The sequence below is a fragment of the Marmota monax genome, unplaced genomic scaffold (assembly GCF_021218885.2).
Source record: "Marmota monax isolate L192 unplaced genomic scaffold, Marmota_monax_Labrador192_F-V1.1 WCK01_AAM20220418_F8-fsc00019, whole genome shotgun sequence".
Classification (NCBI taxonomy): domain Eukaryota; kingdom Metazoa; phylum Chordata; class Mammalia; order Rodentia; family Sciuridae; genus Marmota; species Marmota monax.
Genome location: NW_026695242.1, coordinates 11,069,141 through 11,086,760, shown reverse-complemented (window position 1 = coordinate 11,086,760; position 17,620 = coordinate 11,069,141). Strand labels below are relative to the sequence as shown.

At 33.2% G+C, this 17,620-nt stretch overlaps 1 protein-coding gene across 5 annotated transcripts in view; it reads right to left on the bottom strand.

The window, feature by feature from the left end:
* Positions 1-17,620, bottom strand: part of Ctnna3 (catenin alpha 3) — a 1,743,363-nt gene that overhangs the window by 1,241,269 nt on the left and 484,474 nt on the right. For all 5 annotated transcript variants that reach the window (XM_058577909.1, XM_058577913.1, XM_046419856.2 and 2 more), the window contains one exon: positions 16,873-17,076. In XM_058577909.1, coding sequence (XP_058433892.1) covers positions 16,873-17,076 — 204 coding nt within the window. The remainder of the gene's footprint in view (positions 1-16,872; positions 17,077-17,620) is intronic.

Below are 17,620 nucleotides of genomic sequence, written 5' to 3'. Positions count from 1 at the left end.
TGAATCAAAATGCATTCTGCTGTCATATATACTTAATTAAAATAAATAAATTAAAATTTAAAAAGAGTAATCTGAAAGAAGGGGGTGGGCCAAGGGCAGAACATGCTATATAATTTACTTATTTGTTACGTGTATCGACTGGAAATATATAAAGGCTGTCCAGATGGGCACAAACAAAACAATAACAACAACAAATGCAAACAAATTCTAAAGGAATAAAACTATCCCTATTCATGCATGGCATGATTGTATACATAGGAAAATCCCCCCAAAAAATCTACCAAGAAAAATCCTTGAACTAATAAGTGATTTTAGCAGTTATAGAATATAAGATTAACATAGGAAAATGAATTTGTTGTTATATATTAGCAATGAATATGAGAAAGTTAAAATAAAAATACAGCACCATTAACAATACTTGAAAAAAAATAAAACAATTAGGTATAAGTCTAACAAAACATACAGGATTTCTGTGCTGAAAATTACAAAATATTGATGAAAAAAATCAAAGATCTAAATTCATAGAGACATACTATGTTCATGAATTCATGAACATAGAAAAGATACCAATTCTACCAAATTATATATAGACTTTTATAATTTTTATCAAATCAAGGCAAAAATTTTTATGACATAGAAAATATTATTCTAAATTTACATTGTTTATATCATTCACAGGAAAATGAGCTAAAATAGATTAAAACAACTTTGGAACATAAAGATAAAGTAGGAGAATATTAGATAGCTACAGCAATCAATACTGTGTGGTAATGGACATAGGACAGGCAAATAATAAAAAAAATAGTTCAATGGAATGGGTTCAAGGACACAGAAATAGCCCCATACTAGTACAATTTTTGATAAAGTTATGAAAGCAATTCAATGGAGGAAGAATAATCTTCCATACAAATAGTGTAGGAGCACTGAATATCAATAGACAAAACTCATGAATTTGGAGAAATGTCTCACACCTCATAAAAAATTAACTTGAAATAAATCATTAAAGTAAGGGCAAATGTACGATGTAAAATTATAAAACATTTTAGAAAAAAATTGAAACCTAGTAGATAAAAGGGAAAAAATGATAAAGCTGACTCCATAATCTACATACTGAAAGAAAATATTTACAAATCTCATTTCTCATGTATAGAATATATAACAAACTCTCAATAATTAACAGTAAAATACAAATAATGAAACTAGAAAAGTGACCTCCCAAAAGTCACAAGTCATTTTCACTGAAGTGTATACATCAATGGCAGGTAAGCACATGAAAATATATTTGACATCACTAATTATCAGAATTAACATCATGGTAAGATACACACAGATCAGTACAGATAAAATAAAAGTGGATATAGTAAATGATGATCAAAGTATTGATCACCTAAGTACATTATTGAGAATGTAAATAGTACAGCTGCTCTGGAAAATAGTTCCATGGTTTCTTAAAAACCAAACATTACATACCTTATAACCTAGCTATAACAATTCTGGGCATTTATACTAGAGAAATAAAAACTGACATCCACACAAAAACTTATATTTAAGTATTCACAGAAAATTTGTTTTGTTGTTGTTATTGTTTGTACCAAGGATTAAACCCAGGAACCCTTAACCCCTGAGCCACATCCCCAGCCCTTTTTTATATTTTACTTAGAGACAGGGTCTCACTGAGTTGCTTAGGGACTACCTAAGGTGCTGAGGCTGGCTTTGAACTCATGATCCTCCTGCCTCAGCCTCTCAAGCTGCTGGGATTACAGGAATCTGACAATGTACCCAGCTCAGAAACTTTATTTGTAATAGGCAAAAAAAATAAAAACAACCAAATGTCCTACAAAAGCTGAATAAGCTATGTACATTCATACCATGGAAAACTACCTGCAATTTAAAAAAATTATTAGATACATACAACAACTTGGATGGATCTCTGTGATGAAGAGGCAGTCTCAAAAAGTCTCACACTTTATGTTTCCATTCACAAAACATTCTACAATGACAGATGTACTGAAATGGAGAGCAGATCAGTATTGCCAGGGGTTAAGGATGTGGTGTGGTCAGGGAGGAGAGATAAGAAGGGGTGCATGAGGAAGATACTTATATTAATGCAGTATCTCTGCATCTTTATCATGGTGGTGTTTACATAAATCCATGTGTTAGAACTAGCCACATAACTATGGATAAGTCAATTTATTGGTTTTGATATCTTACTAAAGTTAATGCAAACCATGTGGGAAGCTGTGAAGGGTACATTGGAACTCTCTGTACTACATTTGAAACTCTTAATAATTTATAATTATTTCAAAATAAAAAGTTTTTTAAATCTTAGTTTCTAGTCTTTGGGAAACACTCCTGTGACACCATAATAATCCAAAAATGAGAGAAGACCAAGAGGTTTTTCCTTTGGAGTATAAATGGCTGAATATAAAATAAAATCAGTCATTAAGTAGATTCAGTTAACTACAAGCTTTTACAAGCTTCTAGGTTTTATATAAAAGTCAGAAACCAAATAAAATGAGCCATCAATATTTCTAACAGAGTTATAAAATTAGGATGAGCTTCTGTTTTCACCAAAGACAACATAATTATCACAAATAGTGATTATCACATCTCTGCTATGCACCAAACAAAAGAATTATTTTTCTCTCTCCAGTTGTAAGCCAACTGCTATACTTAAAGCTTTGCCAAATTTGTATTATCTTTGCATATTCCTATTTTTTTTCTGAGCCCCTGCTACTACACTTAAATTTTCCAAGAAGGGCAACTTAGTAAACATAAAAAGCTGAATGAACATTTGCCTATGACTGTTCTGCAGCATAAATTATATAATCACTTAGTATTCAATGATCTGTTCAATACCACCAAAGAGAGCAGGTGATCATCAAGTACATTTTGGGAATATCAATTGTGGATCACCTGGAAAAGTTTTAAGTAGCTTGTTAAATCCAACTACAGACATCATTATAGCATAAATGCACCTAAACACAAATAAACTTGTTAAAATAGAATTCTGCCAGAAGGTAGTTTTTCCAGGTTTTTTTTTTTTTTTTTGGTCTGTTTTCATACTGGACATTGTACTCTTGACTTCTATTATAACTAAAGAGCTTTGTATTTTTACCAGGGACTTAATATAAGATTTGTGGAGATTAACTAAATACAGCCTTTGTGATAGAATCCATTAACAATTTTTCTACATACTTCTGTTTACTGATATCAGTTTTTTTTATTCTTTCTTACAAGCTGTTAATAACCCTTAACATTGACCTCTATGGTTACTGGGACAGTCGAACTCATTCTCTGTATCTTTTAGACTTTTCCTTCATTTAGTATTAGGATGGTCCCAATCGTTTATGTTCTTCTCAAAGTGAATTTTTGCCTACCAAATTCTACAGTACTCTGATTATCTATTGCTATGTAAGAAGCCACCTCAAAACCTAGTGGTTAAAAACAGTCACTTTTTATTGTCTCTTATGGTTCTGAAGTTTGACTGGGTTCATTTGAGATTTCATACAACCTAGTCTCTGCAGCTGCAGCTAGAGCCACAAGAAGAATTCAGTGGGCTGTTCATAGAAGACCACATTCATAATGCTGGCAACTAATGCTGGTTGTCAGCTAAAAATTCAGCTGGGTACATCAATCAGAATGCTTACCTGTTTGTGGCCTTTCCACACAAGCAGGGCTTCTTAAGGCCAACTGCATTATGAGAGGGACTGTTCTTTGAGTGTTCTAGGAGACTCAGTTGGAAACTGAAAGACTTTTATGACCTAACCTCTAAAGTCCTATAATGTCACTTCTGTCACATTTAGTTGGTCAAAAAAGTAATTAAGATCAACCTAGAATTAAGAATGAAATTAAGCTTCAACTTGTGATGAAAAAAAGATGCAAATCATACCATAGAAGAATGGGTAAAACAAGCCATCTTTGTGCCAATTTGTGGAAAATAAACTCTTTCACATATGGAACTTTCTAATATGCCAGCAAAAAATCCCAGTTTCATATTCTGCTAGTTAACCACAGAAATGAAAGCATGATGAAATAACTCCAGAGATTTCTGACCTAAGAATTCTCTCTCTCTCTCTCTCTCTCTCTCTCTCTCTCTCTCTCTCTCTCTCTCTCTCTCTCTCGTTACCTTTTCTAACAGTAGCACTTTTGTGGCTATAGAAACACAAGTCACTGAAAACTGTGGTGATGACACTTTTGCGTAAAGATCTGCTGTCCATCAGAGTAGCCACTAGCCACACATGGCTATTAACACTTGAAATTTGGTTAGTCCAGATGTACTTTAAATGTAAAATATATATGGAATTTCAAGGATTTGGTACTTAAAAGGAATACAGAATATTTCATTAGTAATGTTTATATCGATTATCTATTGAAATCACTTTATTTATAGTGAGTTCATTAAAATACACTATTTAAACTAACTTCATCTGTTCTATTACTCCATTTACTATGTGTAGTTACTAGAAAATTTTAAAGTTATTTACTCACAGTTTGCATAATATTTCCATTGGACAGTGCTGACTCAGAAAATAAAGTAAATCTTATTTCCCATTATATAGCACCATACAAAATATGGTGGGCTAATTAGCAATTTAGAGGTCACTAACTACATACTCTCTAATTAAGTATCAAGTAACCAAAAAAATACACTGTACAAGTTGCTTATCTGTATGTGACTCTCCTAAACCTCCCAGATTTCTTTTTCAAGGGATTCCCTGTACAGCTGGAAATATTAGCTGTTGATGATTCACATCTGCATTCAGTTGCAGGGAGCTGTCTTGAAATCCAAGGTTACAAAGGTTCTAGAGGTAACTCACAACCTCCTTAAGCTCAGAAATAAAGCTACAAATTGGCCTTTGATTCTAAATTACATCACAATGGTAAGAAAATATTTTTTTCCTGGTGATTGTACTCAGGGGCACTCAACCACTAAGCCACATCCCCAGCCCTATTTTGTATTTTATTTAGAGACAGGGTCTCACTGAGTTGCTTAGCACATTGCTGTTGCTGAGGCTGGCTTTGAACTTGCGATCCTCCTGTCTCAAACTCTCAAGTCACTGGGATTACAGATGTGTGCCACTGAACTCTGCAAGAAAACTTTTTACTATAGAGCCTAACTCCAAATTCCTCTGAAAGAAGTTCAATGGAGATTAATTTATAAAGATAAATCAACAGCAAAGGTGATATTATGAATGACTCATAAAGAAAGATAGTATTAAATTGAAATTTGGCTTGCTTTGAAAGCAAATAAACATAAATAAGATTATGTTTATGAAATACTGAAAAGAACCATATTTGCCATTTAATGGTCAGGACAGTCTCAAATCCCACTTTTCCTTCTTCCTGCTACATTTCATCCAACCTGAGATGCATATACTCTCCACACCAAGCACACTCCATGCTCCTGCTTGTGTGCTTCTGCACAGGCTGTTACAACTGCTCAGCTGTGTGGTGAGCAACTTACAAGTCCTTCAAAAGCTGGCATAGAGCCCTCCCCTCTCTGAGGCCTGCCCTCGGCTGACCCAAGGAGTTAGTCACTTCCTCCTTTGTGCTGTTATTGTACCTAGTACTTACCACCATTACAGCTTTTAGCATGCTTCATTTCACTTGCTTGTTTGTTAGATTTTCCTTAACAACTAAGACTGCAATTTTTCAGACTGAAATCACCAGTTCTCAGAACAGTGTCTACAGATTTATGGAACTAGAAATTGCAATAACACCAATTGAATTTTAATCCTAACTTTAAATTTTAGCTATCTTTTATGGCCAATATAGAATCTGTTAGCAAAATGTAAAACACCCCTTAAAATCCTTTATGAATGTTACTGTATTTGTAATATATATTCAGTCATGTAATTTCTAGGTGGCCATACATTACAGTTTACTTGACTTAGTCCTGACCTCCATGCTTTTTGTAGATAGATTAATACCTGTTAATTATTTTAGTGAAACATTCTCAGTGTTCAAATTATATTCTTCCTAATAATTTCCAATGGGAAATTAAATAGTCTAGAAGGTCAAATATAATGACTATAGTTACTAACACAGGACAAAGTTTCAATGTTCAAGGGCTGCAAGAATGTTTTTTATATTTGCTATTAACTGATATAGTGGATAAGGTGTTGTTTCTCCCAGATTTCTTTTTCAAGGGATTCCCTGTACAGCTGGAAATATTAGCTGTTGATGACTCACATCTGCATTCAGTTGCAGGGAGCTGTCTTGAAATCCAAGGTTACAAGGGTTCTAGAGGTAACCCACAGCCAGTGATTGACAGTTGCAAGAACACAAAGGCTCCATTCCCTGACTTAGTTCAGGACAATAAGACTACTGAGACATGTATTGTAAATTGGCTTCTCTATCAATCTTGCCTACCTCACCTTCATATATATATATATATGATTGATTGGCCTTTCCTTTAGTGTAGTCCCTCCCTTTGCCATATATATATATATATATATCTCCATCCTCAGGGAATGTCCTAATAAACCTTTCTCACCTTTATTTCAGAATTGGCTTCTAGGGTATGTGGTAATCTAAGACAACAATTTTTTTCTCATTCTAATATTCGTTGTTAGCTAGGAAATACATAAAGCTCTGGACCATTAAGTTTGCTTCAAGTCAGAAAAAACTTGTATGAAGACTCTATAGAGTCCTATTTGTCATTTCTACCATTCAATTCAGTTCTCTTTTTATGTAAAGAAGAACTTTTTCATAAAATCTAAAGTTAAAAAACTAATCAACAAAACAAACCATAGCAGAAAGCAGTGCCTAAAAAATGTTTTGGTTCTCTGACCTAGAAGATGTATATAACCTTTCAGGACTTTCAGCTATGTCTTGTTCTCTGTATGACATCTAAGTCTTGGTACTTTAGGATCTCCCCCATGATTTTTCAGTTCTTTTGATTTTACAAAAATTACCTTATTCTCCTGTGCTTTCTAGCTCCATTTAAATAGTATCTTATCTTTTAAAAATATAGTTTAAGGGGCTGGGGATGTGGCTCAAAGAGTAGCGTGCTCGCCTGGTATGCGTGTGGCCCGGGTTCAATCCTCAGCACCACATACAAACAAAGATGTTGTGTCCACCGAAAACTAAAAAACTAAATATTAAAAATTCTCTCTCTCTCTCTCTCTCTCTCTCTCTCTCTCTCTCTCTCCTCTTCTCTTTAAAAAAATATAGTTTAAAAACAATCATACACACACACACATATATCTATATCTATATCTATATATATATATATATACACACACACACATATATATGAACACATATAGTTTTTCCTGTTCTATGGATCAAAACTCAAAACCCAGAACCTTACATAAACCTCACACATGTCAGACAAGCACTCTACCACTGAGCTACATCTCCAGCTCTAAGATTTTTCTATTCATTTACTACCATGTATCTTGCATTTCTATAGGGTTCTCCCTATTAACTTTGACTTTGAAGATAAATTAAAGCATTCAGGGAAAAGAAGAAATTTATAAAAATAGTTCATTTCCTCAAGAAAGGAGTCTAGAGTTCTCCTTCTGCCCAGTGAGGACTCACAGGCCTCTTAAATCCCGGAGTGGACATTCAACAACAGATGTGATGAGCAAAAATAACTTGTCAAGAAAGACTTGAAGTCATTATTTAATAGGCACTTAAGGAATCTGAAGTCATTAGGTAATAGGCACTTAGTTCCTAACTTAAAGAACTATAAGGAAAAGGATAAGACTAGACCCGGAAGCAGCTCAGAAAAATAATAGTTAAAACAATATAATCTTATTTCCAGGATAATTCATATACTCAAACACCTGTCTAATATCTACTCATTAATTTATAAAAGAAATCAAGGAAAATGAAACCCATTTTACCAGACCCCCATTATTTATTAATTCTCTCAACTCCCTGGATATTGAATTACCATTTCCTATATTTCAATACCCTAACTAACCCTTTCATTTTGGCAATTCCTTTATATCTTCTTGAACTTTGACCTCATGCTCTAATGTAAGCTTGATTGATATCTCTAATTTTGGCAGATCTACTCTTTTATAGACCTAAATAGAATATTGATTACTTCCCTTAAGTTAACAAAGGTATAAAATCCAGATATCTATAAACTGAAAAACATGGCCTTGAACACAATCAACCACTCAGCCACTGGGGCATAATGAACAAACTTAAGAGTATAAAAATATAAAGCATCTAAAATAGTATACCTGGGCTGATAATGATAATTCTAACAAAAAAAGTAAAAAAAAAAAAAAAAAAAAAAACTCTACAATGAAAACTACAGAACACAAAAGAAAGAAATTGAAGAAGACTTTAGAAGGTAGAAAGATTTCCCATGCTCTTGGATAGGCAGAATTAATAGTTTCAAAATGACCATACTACCAAAATTGCTATACAGATTTAATGCAGTTCTGATCAAAATCCCAATGACATTCCTTATAGAAAGAGAAAAAAAGCAATTATGAAATTCATTTGGAAAAATAAGAGATCCAGAATAGCCAAAACAATCCCTAGCAAGAAGAGTGAAGCGGGGGCATCACAATACCAGACCTTAAACTATACTACAGAGCAATAGTAACAAAAACAGCATGGTATTAGCACCAAAACAGATATGTAGACCAATGGTAAAGAATAGAGGGCACAGATACAAACCCACATAAATACAATTATCTCATACTAGACAGAGAAAAGATAGCTTCTTCAACAAATTGTGCAGGGAAACTAGAAATCCATATGCACCAAAATGAAATCAAACTTCTACTTCTCATCCTGCACAAAACTCAACTCAAAGTGGATCAAGGACCTAAGAATTAGACCAGAGACTCTGTACCTAATAGAAGAAAATGCAGACCTAAATCTTCATCATGTTAGCTTAGGACCTGACTTCCTTAACAAGACTCCTAAAGCACAAGAAATAAAATCAAGAATCAATAAATGGGATGGATTCAAACTTAAAAGCTTCTTCTCAGCAAAAGAAACAATTAATGAAGTGAAGAGAGAGCATACAGAATGGGAGCAAATTTTACCACATGCATATCAGATAGAGAACTAATATCCAGAATATATAAAGGACTCAAAAAACTTAACACCAAAAAAACAAACAACTCAATCAAAAATGAGCTAAGGAAATGAGCAGACACTTCACAGAATAATATATACAATCAATCAACAAATGTATGAAAAACAAGTTCAACATCTCTAACAATTCAAGAAATGCAAATCAAAACCACTCTAAGATTTCATCTCACTCCAATCAGAATGGCAATTATTGAGAATTCAAGCAATAATAAGTGCTGCTGAGGATGTGGGGGAAAGTTACTTAGATTCATTGTGGTGGGATTGCAAAATGGTGCAACCACTTTGGAAAGCTATATGGAGATTCCTTAGAAAACTTTGAATGGAACTACCATTTGTCCCAGCTATCCCACTCCTTGGTCTACACCCCAAATTATAAACCTACATGCTACAGTGATACAGCCACCTCAAGGTTTATATGAGCTCAATTTACAATAGCTAAACTGTGGATGCCCTTCAATAGATGAATAGGTAAAGAAACTGTGATATATATACACAATGGAATATTACTCAGCCTTAAAGAAGAATGAAATTATGGCATTTATGTGTAAAAGGATGGAGTTGGAGAATATCATTCTAAGCAAAGTAAGCCAATCTCAAAAAACCTATTTTTTCTGATAAGTGGATGCTGATCCAAAATGAGGGCGGGGAGAGACAAGGAAAGAATGAAGAACTTTGGATTGAGCAGAGGGGAGGGAGGATAAAGGAGGGTGTGTGGGGGGAGGAGATGGTGGAATGAGATGGATATATTACCCCTATGTGTGAATATGACTGCACAAATGGTGTGACTCTCCATCATGTACAACCAGAGAAATGAAAAGTTGTGCACCATTTGTGTAAAAAGACAGAAGGAAAGAAAAGGAAATAAGTTTTGAATGATCTTTACATTTTTATATTTTTAATTCTAATCTGTCTCTAGTATCCAAAGAGTCATTGCATATGGATACTCCCAACTGCTTTACCTTATAATCAGGAGAAATTAACTATGGATAAATTATTTTCCAAAAGGATTTTCAGAAGCAGGGTAGCAGTTCTGTTTGGAAGAAAAATTCCATAACAACTCTTTGTAGGCTTTATTGAAAATTCAGAATTCCGAGATAGGAAATGCATAAAACTCAAGACACACTAATGAAGTAGAATAGCAAAAGCCAGTCCATTGATTATTTACTAAGACAAATATGTAAAGAAAACTAACAACTCATTTTCACAGAAGACAATAAAAGAAGAAAATAGTGAGGAGATGAGAGGTGAAGTAATATAAATCAGTCCCTGAGTGATGCTCAGGCCTTACTTCTTTACTCCAGCAGCATGTCTCTAACGTTGTCATCTGGTGTTAACTTCACCAATTATATCATATCACCAGAAGATCCTGTCCAGCAACACATTCAACACTTAACACCAATATGATTTCAACCCACTCTCACCAAAATACCTATGTCTGCCAATATCTTAAAACTCAAATATGATAGCTACCCACATCCAGTTCTATTTTCACCAATTATACAGAAAACACCATGTAAAAATAATTGATTTCTCTAAGACTTCTTTTTCTTTGGAGGGTCCCATTGCTCTGCTCCATCTACTGAAAAATTATTTTATTATGTTATGTATCAAAAAAAGATGATCTAAACCTAGCCAGTCATGGAGATATAACAAAATCAGTAGAAATATTTTAGAAATATATATCCCTACATTTTAAAAGACAAAAGCTATATTTTCTCTGATTCTAACGTTTCTCTGGAGTATATTTTTTAAGGAATAAAAATCTTATTTTGGAATTGAGCCAGATGTCGATCCAAATACAGGGACTGTGATGAAAAAAAAAAGTTTCTGAATATTCACATAGGTTTTTAGAAGAGATATACTTTGCAAAATAGACCTTTTAAAACAGGAAGTCTATCATAAATTTAGTAGACGCTTAAAACTCATTTCAATTAATGTCGAAGAGGCTGTTTCTCCATTGCATGGCATATACAATATGCAATAATTTCATTCATTCTTTTAAAAATACAATTCAGCTTTTTTAAAATGCCAGGCATTGTGCTTCAGGCTTATAATAAAACAAACAAAACAGACTTATGATTTGTCTGCAAAGAGCTTAAAGCGGATGAAGTATACTGACTACAGTGGATTCAAAATCTAAGATTGAAAACATTTCCATAGAAGAAACCAGGGAAAACTGATATTTAGTAAGCCCCCAATATCTACTTCCTAATTCCCAGAACCTCTGAATATTACATTCTTCACAAAAGAGACTTTACAGATATAGTGAAGGTGGAAGGCCTCAAGATGGGATAATTATCCTGAACAATGTAAGTGGACCCCATCCATCTAATTATATGAGTCCTCAAAATCATAGAACCTTTCCCTGGTGTGGTCAGAGAAAGAGATGTCCTGGAAAGAAGAAGTGACAGAAAAATGCCACATTGCTGGCTTTGAAGATGGAAGGAAGAGGGCCATGAGCATAGGAGATATGAGTTTTAAAAGCTGGAAAAGGCTAGAAAATGGATTCTTCCATAGAGACTCTAGTAAACAATGCAGATTTCAAACACTTTTTTTAACCCAGACGTCTGACCTGTAGAACTATAAGATAATTTGTATGAGTTAAAACACTAATTTTGTGGTAATTTGTTACAATTGCAAAATAAATTTTATGTTTATCTATCTCTTACTATAACTATGCATTTATCGATTATTAATTTATTCCAAATGTGAAAAACCATTAAACTTATTTTAACAGAGATTAAGTTAAAAAAATTATAGAGGCTTGCTGTTCTGTTTAATGAAGTAAATTTATTTAGACTCAAATGAATCATGTGGTGATGATGTTTTGAGCCCAAAACAAATATAAACTGCATTCACATCCCACTGCCAACCTGTTCTAAACTCAACACACATAAAATCTGAAATCAAGCCTTGAAGTCACATTCATCTAAGAGATCACAGATTTCTATAATATTTTTAAATAGTATTTTTAATATTTATTTTTTGTAGTTGTAGTTGAATACAATACCTTTATTTATTCATTCATTCATTCATTCATTTATTCATTCATTCATTTATTTTTTTTAAAGAGAGAGAGAGAGAGAGAATTTTAATATTTATTTTTCAGTTTTTGGCAGACACAACATCATTGTTTGTATGTGGTGCTGAGGATCGAACCCGGGCCGCACGCATACCAGGCGAGCGTGCTACCGCTTGAGCCACATCCCCAGCCCCACATTCATTTATTTTTATGTGGTGCTGATGATGGAACCCAGGGCCTTGCATGTGCGAGGTGAGCGCCCTACCACTGAGTAACAGCCACAGCCCCTTCTATGAATATTAATCATACTTTAAGTTTCTATAGTTGTCTTTATTTTATCCAAAACATCTTTAAGCATTTACTCTATCAATATAGCACAATTACAAAAGCTACTGACCTGAAAGGCAAATTTGGTCCACCAAAGAAGACACAATATTCCTTTAACTAGGATGTCACTCACTTTAAGTACTTGGGTTCTCCTAAAGTACTTGAGCTAATTCTGAACAAGGTTTGAGTTCAACTAGTTCCAAGAAAGTATATTCCCTTTGATAAAAACTGATGACAGATTAAAAGAAGCATAATTTGTGATGTAAACCTGGACCAAAAACAAAACTTGGAATAAGTTCTGATAATACCCTACAGTTTTCCAGATTTGTTCCTGTTGCTTATTTTTTTTTTTTTTTGCCTCAGTCACATTTGCCCTTTTATTTGAAAAACAATTATTACGCTGTTTGGGGAATAGCTATTTTCCGATACTATATATTCATATTTTACTAGTAATACCTTATACTTATCAACAAAACTTTACTATACATAAAAGGGTTTCCACCTATATAAATCACCATTACATAAATTCAGCTACTACTCTACTTCTTTGACCTCTATCATCAATATCAGTGCAGATCACCTGACATTACCAGACAAAATAGGGTTTTCATTTTCTGACACACGATGCCTTCTACAGTAAGCATTACCATTATGCCCAAGAGAACAGAAGACATACACTGTACCTAAGATCCCCCAAAGAACAGCTTCCTTGCTTCTGTGTTCTTCCTTTCCTACATTCCTGTTCTCACCATTAACCGACCTCACCTTCTTTCCATAATTATCATATAGATATGAAAAATAAATATTAATTAATTGTTTTGGGCACATTGTCATTTTAATTTTAAAAACTAAGAAGAAGGAATCATTAAATTTAATTTTCCTGGATCCAAATTAAAATCAATGAGTATCTGAAAGACTTTGTACTAATGGCCTGAGACACATTTCTACTCTTCTAGACCTGCTATCTAGTGGGGAAGGCAGACAAATACACAGAAATTCCAAATGGGATAGATAAGAAGGGGCAAGGACCACAAGGCAGAGGTATTTCAATGAGTCTTTACATTTTTTTAGAAGGGGAGAAAAGGGAAAGTTGGGGATGGAGGAAGAAGAAATCCTTCATCAAAGATGAATAGTACTATAATTTAATCAATTGGATTCCTACAACCAAGACTATCCTAAAAAGTAAAAATTGAGTTAATCATCTGAACAAGTTATAAAAAGAAAATAATATTTATATTCTTTCTCAAATATTTTAACATTATAAATGAAAAAAAAATCTCTTTTCCACCTCAAATGTAGAAATTATCTGGTTTAGAATTCAAAATATCTAACATAAGATATTAGCAACATAATAAGTTTTGTGTACTTGACAAGGTTTAATCCTTGCTATGAAAAAGAATAGAAAAATCAGTGGCTTACTTAGTATACTTGATACCTAGAGTAAACATTTTAAAAACCTCTTTCTCTATGACAAAATTATTTTTCAGTAATGATTATCACTTTCTTGATATGTTATTTAAAGCAATTAATAATTTTCAAAAGAATAATAAATTTAGAAGTTGTTCAGATTCAAATACTTCATGTATGAAATAAATTTGCATTAACCAACCTCACCTTCTCTCCATAATTATCATAATTGCAGTTCACACTTTTTCACCATAATTTTTTAAAATTTTTAAATTCAGAACTCCAAATGAACACATAAAATAATAGGAATTGAAGTGACACAATTTCTAGCTATTTGTCTTACAATCACTGTGTAATCACTTTAAATCTACTCTATTTATAAAGAACACAATGATGAGCTGCTGTTGTGGCTCAGCAGTAGAGTGCTAGCCTAGCCCATGTGAGGCCCCGGCACTACATATAAATAAACAAAATAAAGGTATTATGTCCACCTACAACTAAAAAAAAAAAATACAATGATTATTAAAGATAATATTTAAAGATGTTCTAATTTGAATTATATATATTGTTAAAACTCAACAATAGACACAATTGTTTAGAACTTAGAAAAATAAAAGAATTTTATTAAAAAACATTATGACTGATATTTAGAATTGCTAGTGCTTGGGAACAATTAAAAAAGCAGAGTTGACTTAGTTGGTTTTTATTATTATTCATAAATTTCTATACATGACAATGCACTTTCTCAATGATTACACCCAGGGCTGAATGCTTCCATCACTTCACCCTTGCGATGCATAGTTTTTAACTGGAAGTTAGAGAAAGCCACAAATCTACATGACAAATGTTTATTAGGTACAAGGCCAACTTTAAAAGGTTGCAACTGTGCACAAAGCCCCATGTATAGAAGGATGTCCCAGGCATGGATTTCAATGCTCTGTTCTCAGTCTTGAGATTCTTAATTTTACCTTTGAATTTGTATATTCCAGTGGGATAGGAAGCACCTGTATAGGCTCACATGCAGTCCTGCCTCCAGTGACTTCCTTAGACAGATTCTCAAACACCTTATCTGCCCAGGAATTCCTGCCATCCTCTTCTCCTGGGGGAGGCCTTGGCTAACCTCAGAGTAGATCAGGGCCATGGGGCAAGACCAAAAAGACCTGTGATAGTCTGTCTTCACCTCATAACTACCCATATACTCTAGGAAACATAATGTTAAATGGCAAATAAAAACAATATTTTCCAGGTCAAGAGACACTGTGGAAGTAAAAGAAAGTTTATTTTCTTTTTTCTTTCTCTTTTTAATATGAATGTTCTCATTTTCATCTGATACTAGGCCCCACAAATTATGCAACAATTTCTACTAATGTGGGTAAGTGTGCACACATGTGTCTGTGTTTGTATCTGTAAAGAACAAAATAACTATATTTTAGATAAAGTGGATTTATCTATAATTTATAAATTTATATATATATATATATATATATATATATATATATATATATATATATATATATATAACTGTATTTCTCTATAAAGGTGAGAATAATAATTTTAATACCTTACAGACCAGGCTTTCCAATACAATATTACCTCCTGCATTTCTTGTGACTGATGACTTGACTTGAAAAATATTTAAATAAGAATATTTTATATGTTAAAAATTGGAATAGTTTAACTTCAGACATTCTAGCAGGACATGATATTACTAATATGTGCTTTTTATTAACAAAATCTGCTTTACAACTCTGACTTCTTGATAGTCAAGAAAATTTTGGTCAGAAGCCAAAGTAGTCATCAAATATTAAGAACATGAAGATGCATCAAACGTGTTGAAGTGTCCTCAAAACTCATTAACTAATTTTAGCACATTTCAATTATTCATATAAAAATACTTATACTGAACAATTACAAATCTTTAATTTCATAACCAAAAAGTCATATCCTTTGTGACTAATAATTCTCAAAACACATCTTCATGAACCTTGAATTATGTCACTTAAAATAAGGCATACAAATTATTCCTAATATAACTCTATGGTCCTGTTTTTAAAAAGTTTTATGATTAATATATAGTAGTACCCCCTTATTTGCTGGGAATACATTCCAAGACCCACAGTGAATATCTGCAAATACAATACTGAAACTGTATTTACTGTATTTCCTCTACATATATACCTGTGATAAAGTATAATTTATGAACTAGGCATAGTATGAGATTAACTAATAATTAATGATGAAATCACCATAAAATATACTATAATTAAAGTTATTTAAAACTTACCATTTTTGGAAATTTCCATTTAATGTTTTCAGACTACAATTGACCATGAGTAAGTGAAACCACAGAAAGAGAAACCTTGGTTAAGGGAAGATAACTAACTATTCAGCAAACACTATATTCAATATTTTTGTGTTCATTTTGCAAATAGCACTGATAATTAATGGAAACAACATTTATAGACATTCCATAGATGGAGATACCTACATATAAAAGGAAACTAAAAAGATCTTGAAACAAATATTTTCCTAAATTTAGGCATCAATATTTTTGAGCATATAAAACTAAAAAGAACTCTCCAAACTCCATGGGCTAATTACACCTTCAAATATGGTTCATGGTCAATGCTCACTGCAGTATTGACTGTTATCCAATACTATCTAAATTCTGAACTCTAACGCCATTTTGTTATCCACCAACTTAATACTGAGCAATCTGCCACTTTCTTTATTTTCTTTTTATCCCCTAAATTAATGTACAGACTTAGTTTCTTTTCTCTTATCCTGACTCTTATTTAACTAATATTTAGATACGTCCACAAATAAAACAATCACATGTAAATGTCATTCTGATTCTGATTTCATCCCTAGAAAACTCCCAGGGTTACAGTTCCTTGTGACCAAACAAGCAAAATCTGCTTAGAAAGCCAACCCATGAAAATCACGTACTAATTCATAATTGATCATCTTCTGAAAGCATCTCTCAACATATACTCAAATAGGGAAATGGGGACAGGTATATAGACAAACTCGTCACCTACATTGTTCATGTACTCTGAAAGCAGGTCCTGAAGAGCCTGGCGAATGGCGTTACATTCTGCAATAATCCGCTCCCGGTGGAAATCCCTTGTACATGAAGAGTCTGCCAACAGAGCAGCCCCACTGATGATGGCTTCAAGGCGTTTTTCTAGTGATGGTCTTATTTCCTCTTCCGTCACTGTGAGTGGGTTCAGGACAATTAAATTCTAAGAGAAGAACAGAATTGGAAGGTTGGAACTCAATGGCATTCCATTTTCATGAAAAACAAATATTACTTTGCTTTCACATTTAGAATTCAGATGTAATAATAATGAAAAAAACTCCATTTTTGCTTGTTTACATGTAAGACTTTGCATCAATTATTTTTCAGATGAATGTGATGTGATGTGATGTGATGTGATTGTGAGCATTAGTTCTAATGTCAAACAGGCCTGGATTCAAATCATGCCTTTCTCACTCACCAACGTGTCTTGTGCTCTCTGAGCCTCAACTTCCATGTCTGTAAAACTGTAATATTAACATTGTTTGCATCATAAACTGTCAGATGAATGACAATAATGCTTCATACAATGGCACATAGGCACATATTGACTGTTATTATAGCCATAACATTTTAGGTGGCACTAACAGTATTTTCATATATATCATCTCATCTTGATCACACTCTGAGGTGGTGGGCAGCAAAGGCATTATTAGTTACACATTTCAGGTGACAATGAGTGAAGCTGAGGTCACAGAGCAAATAAACTG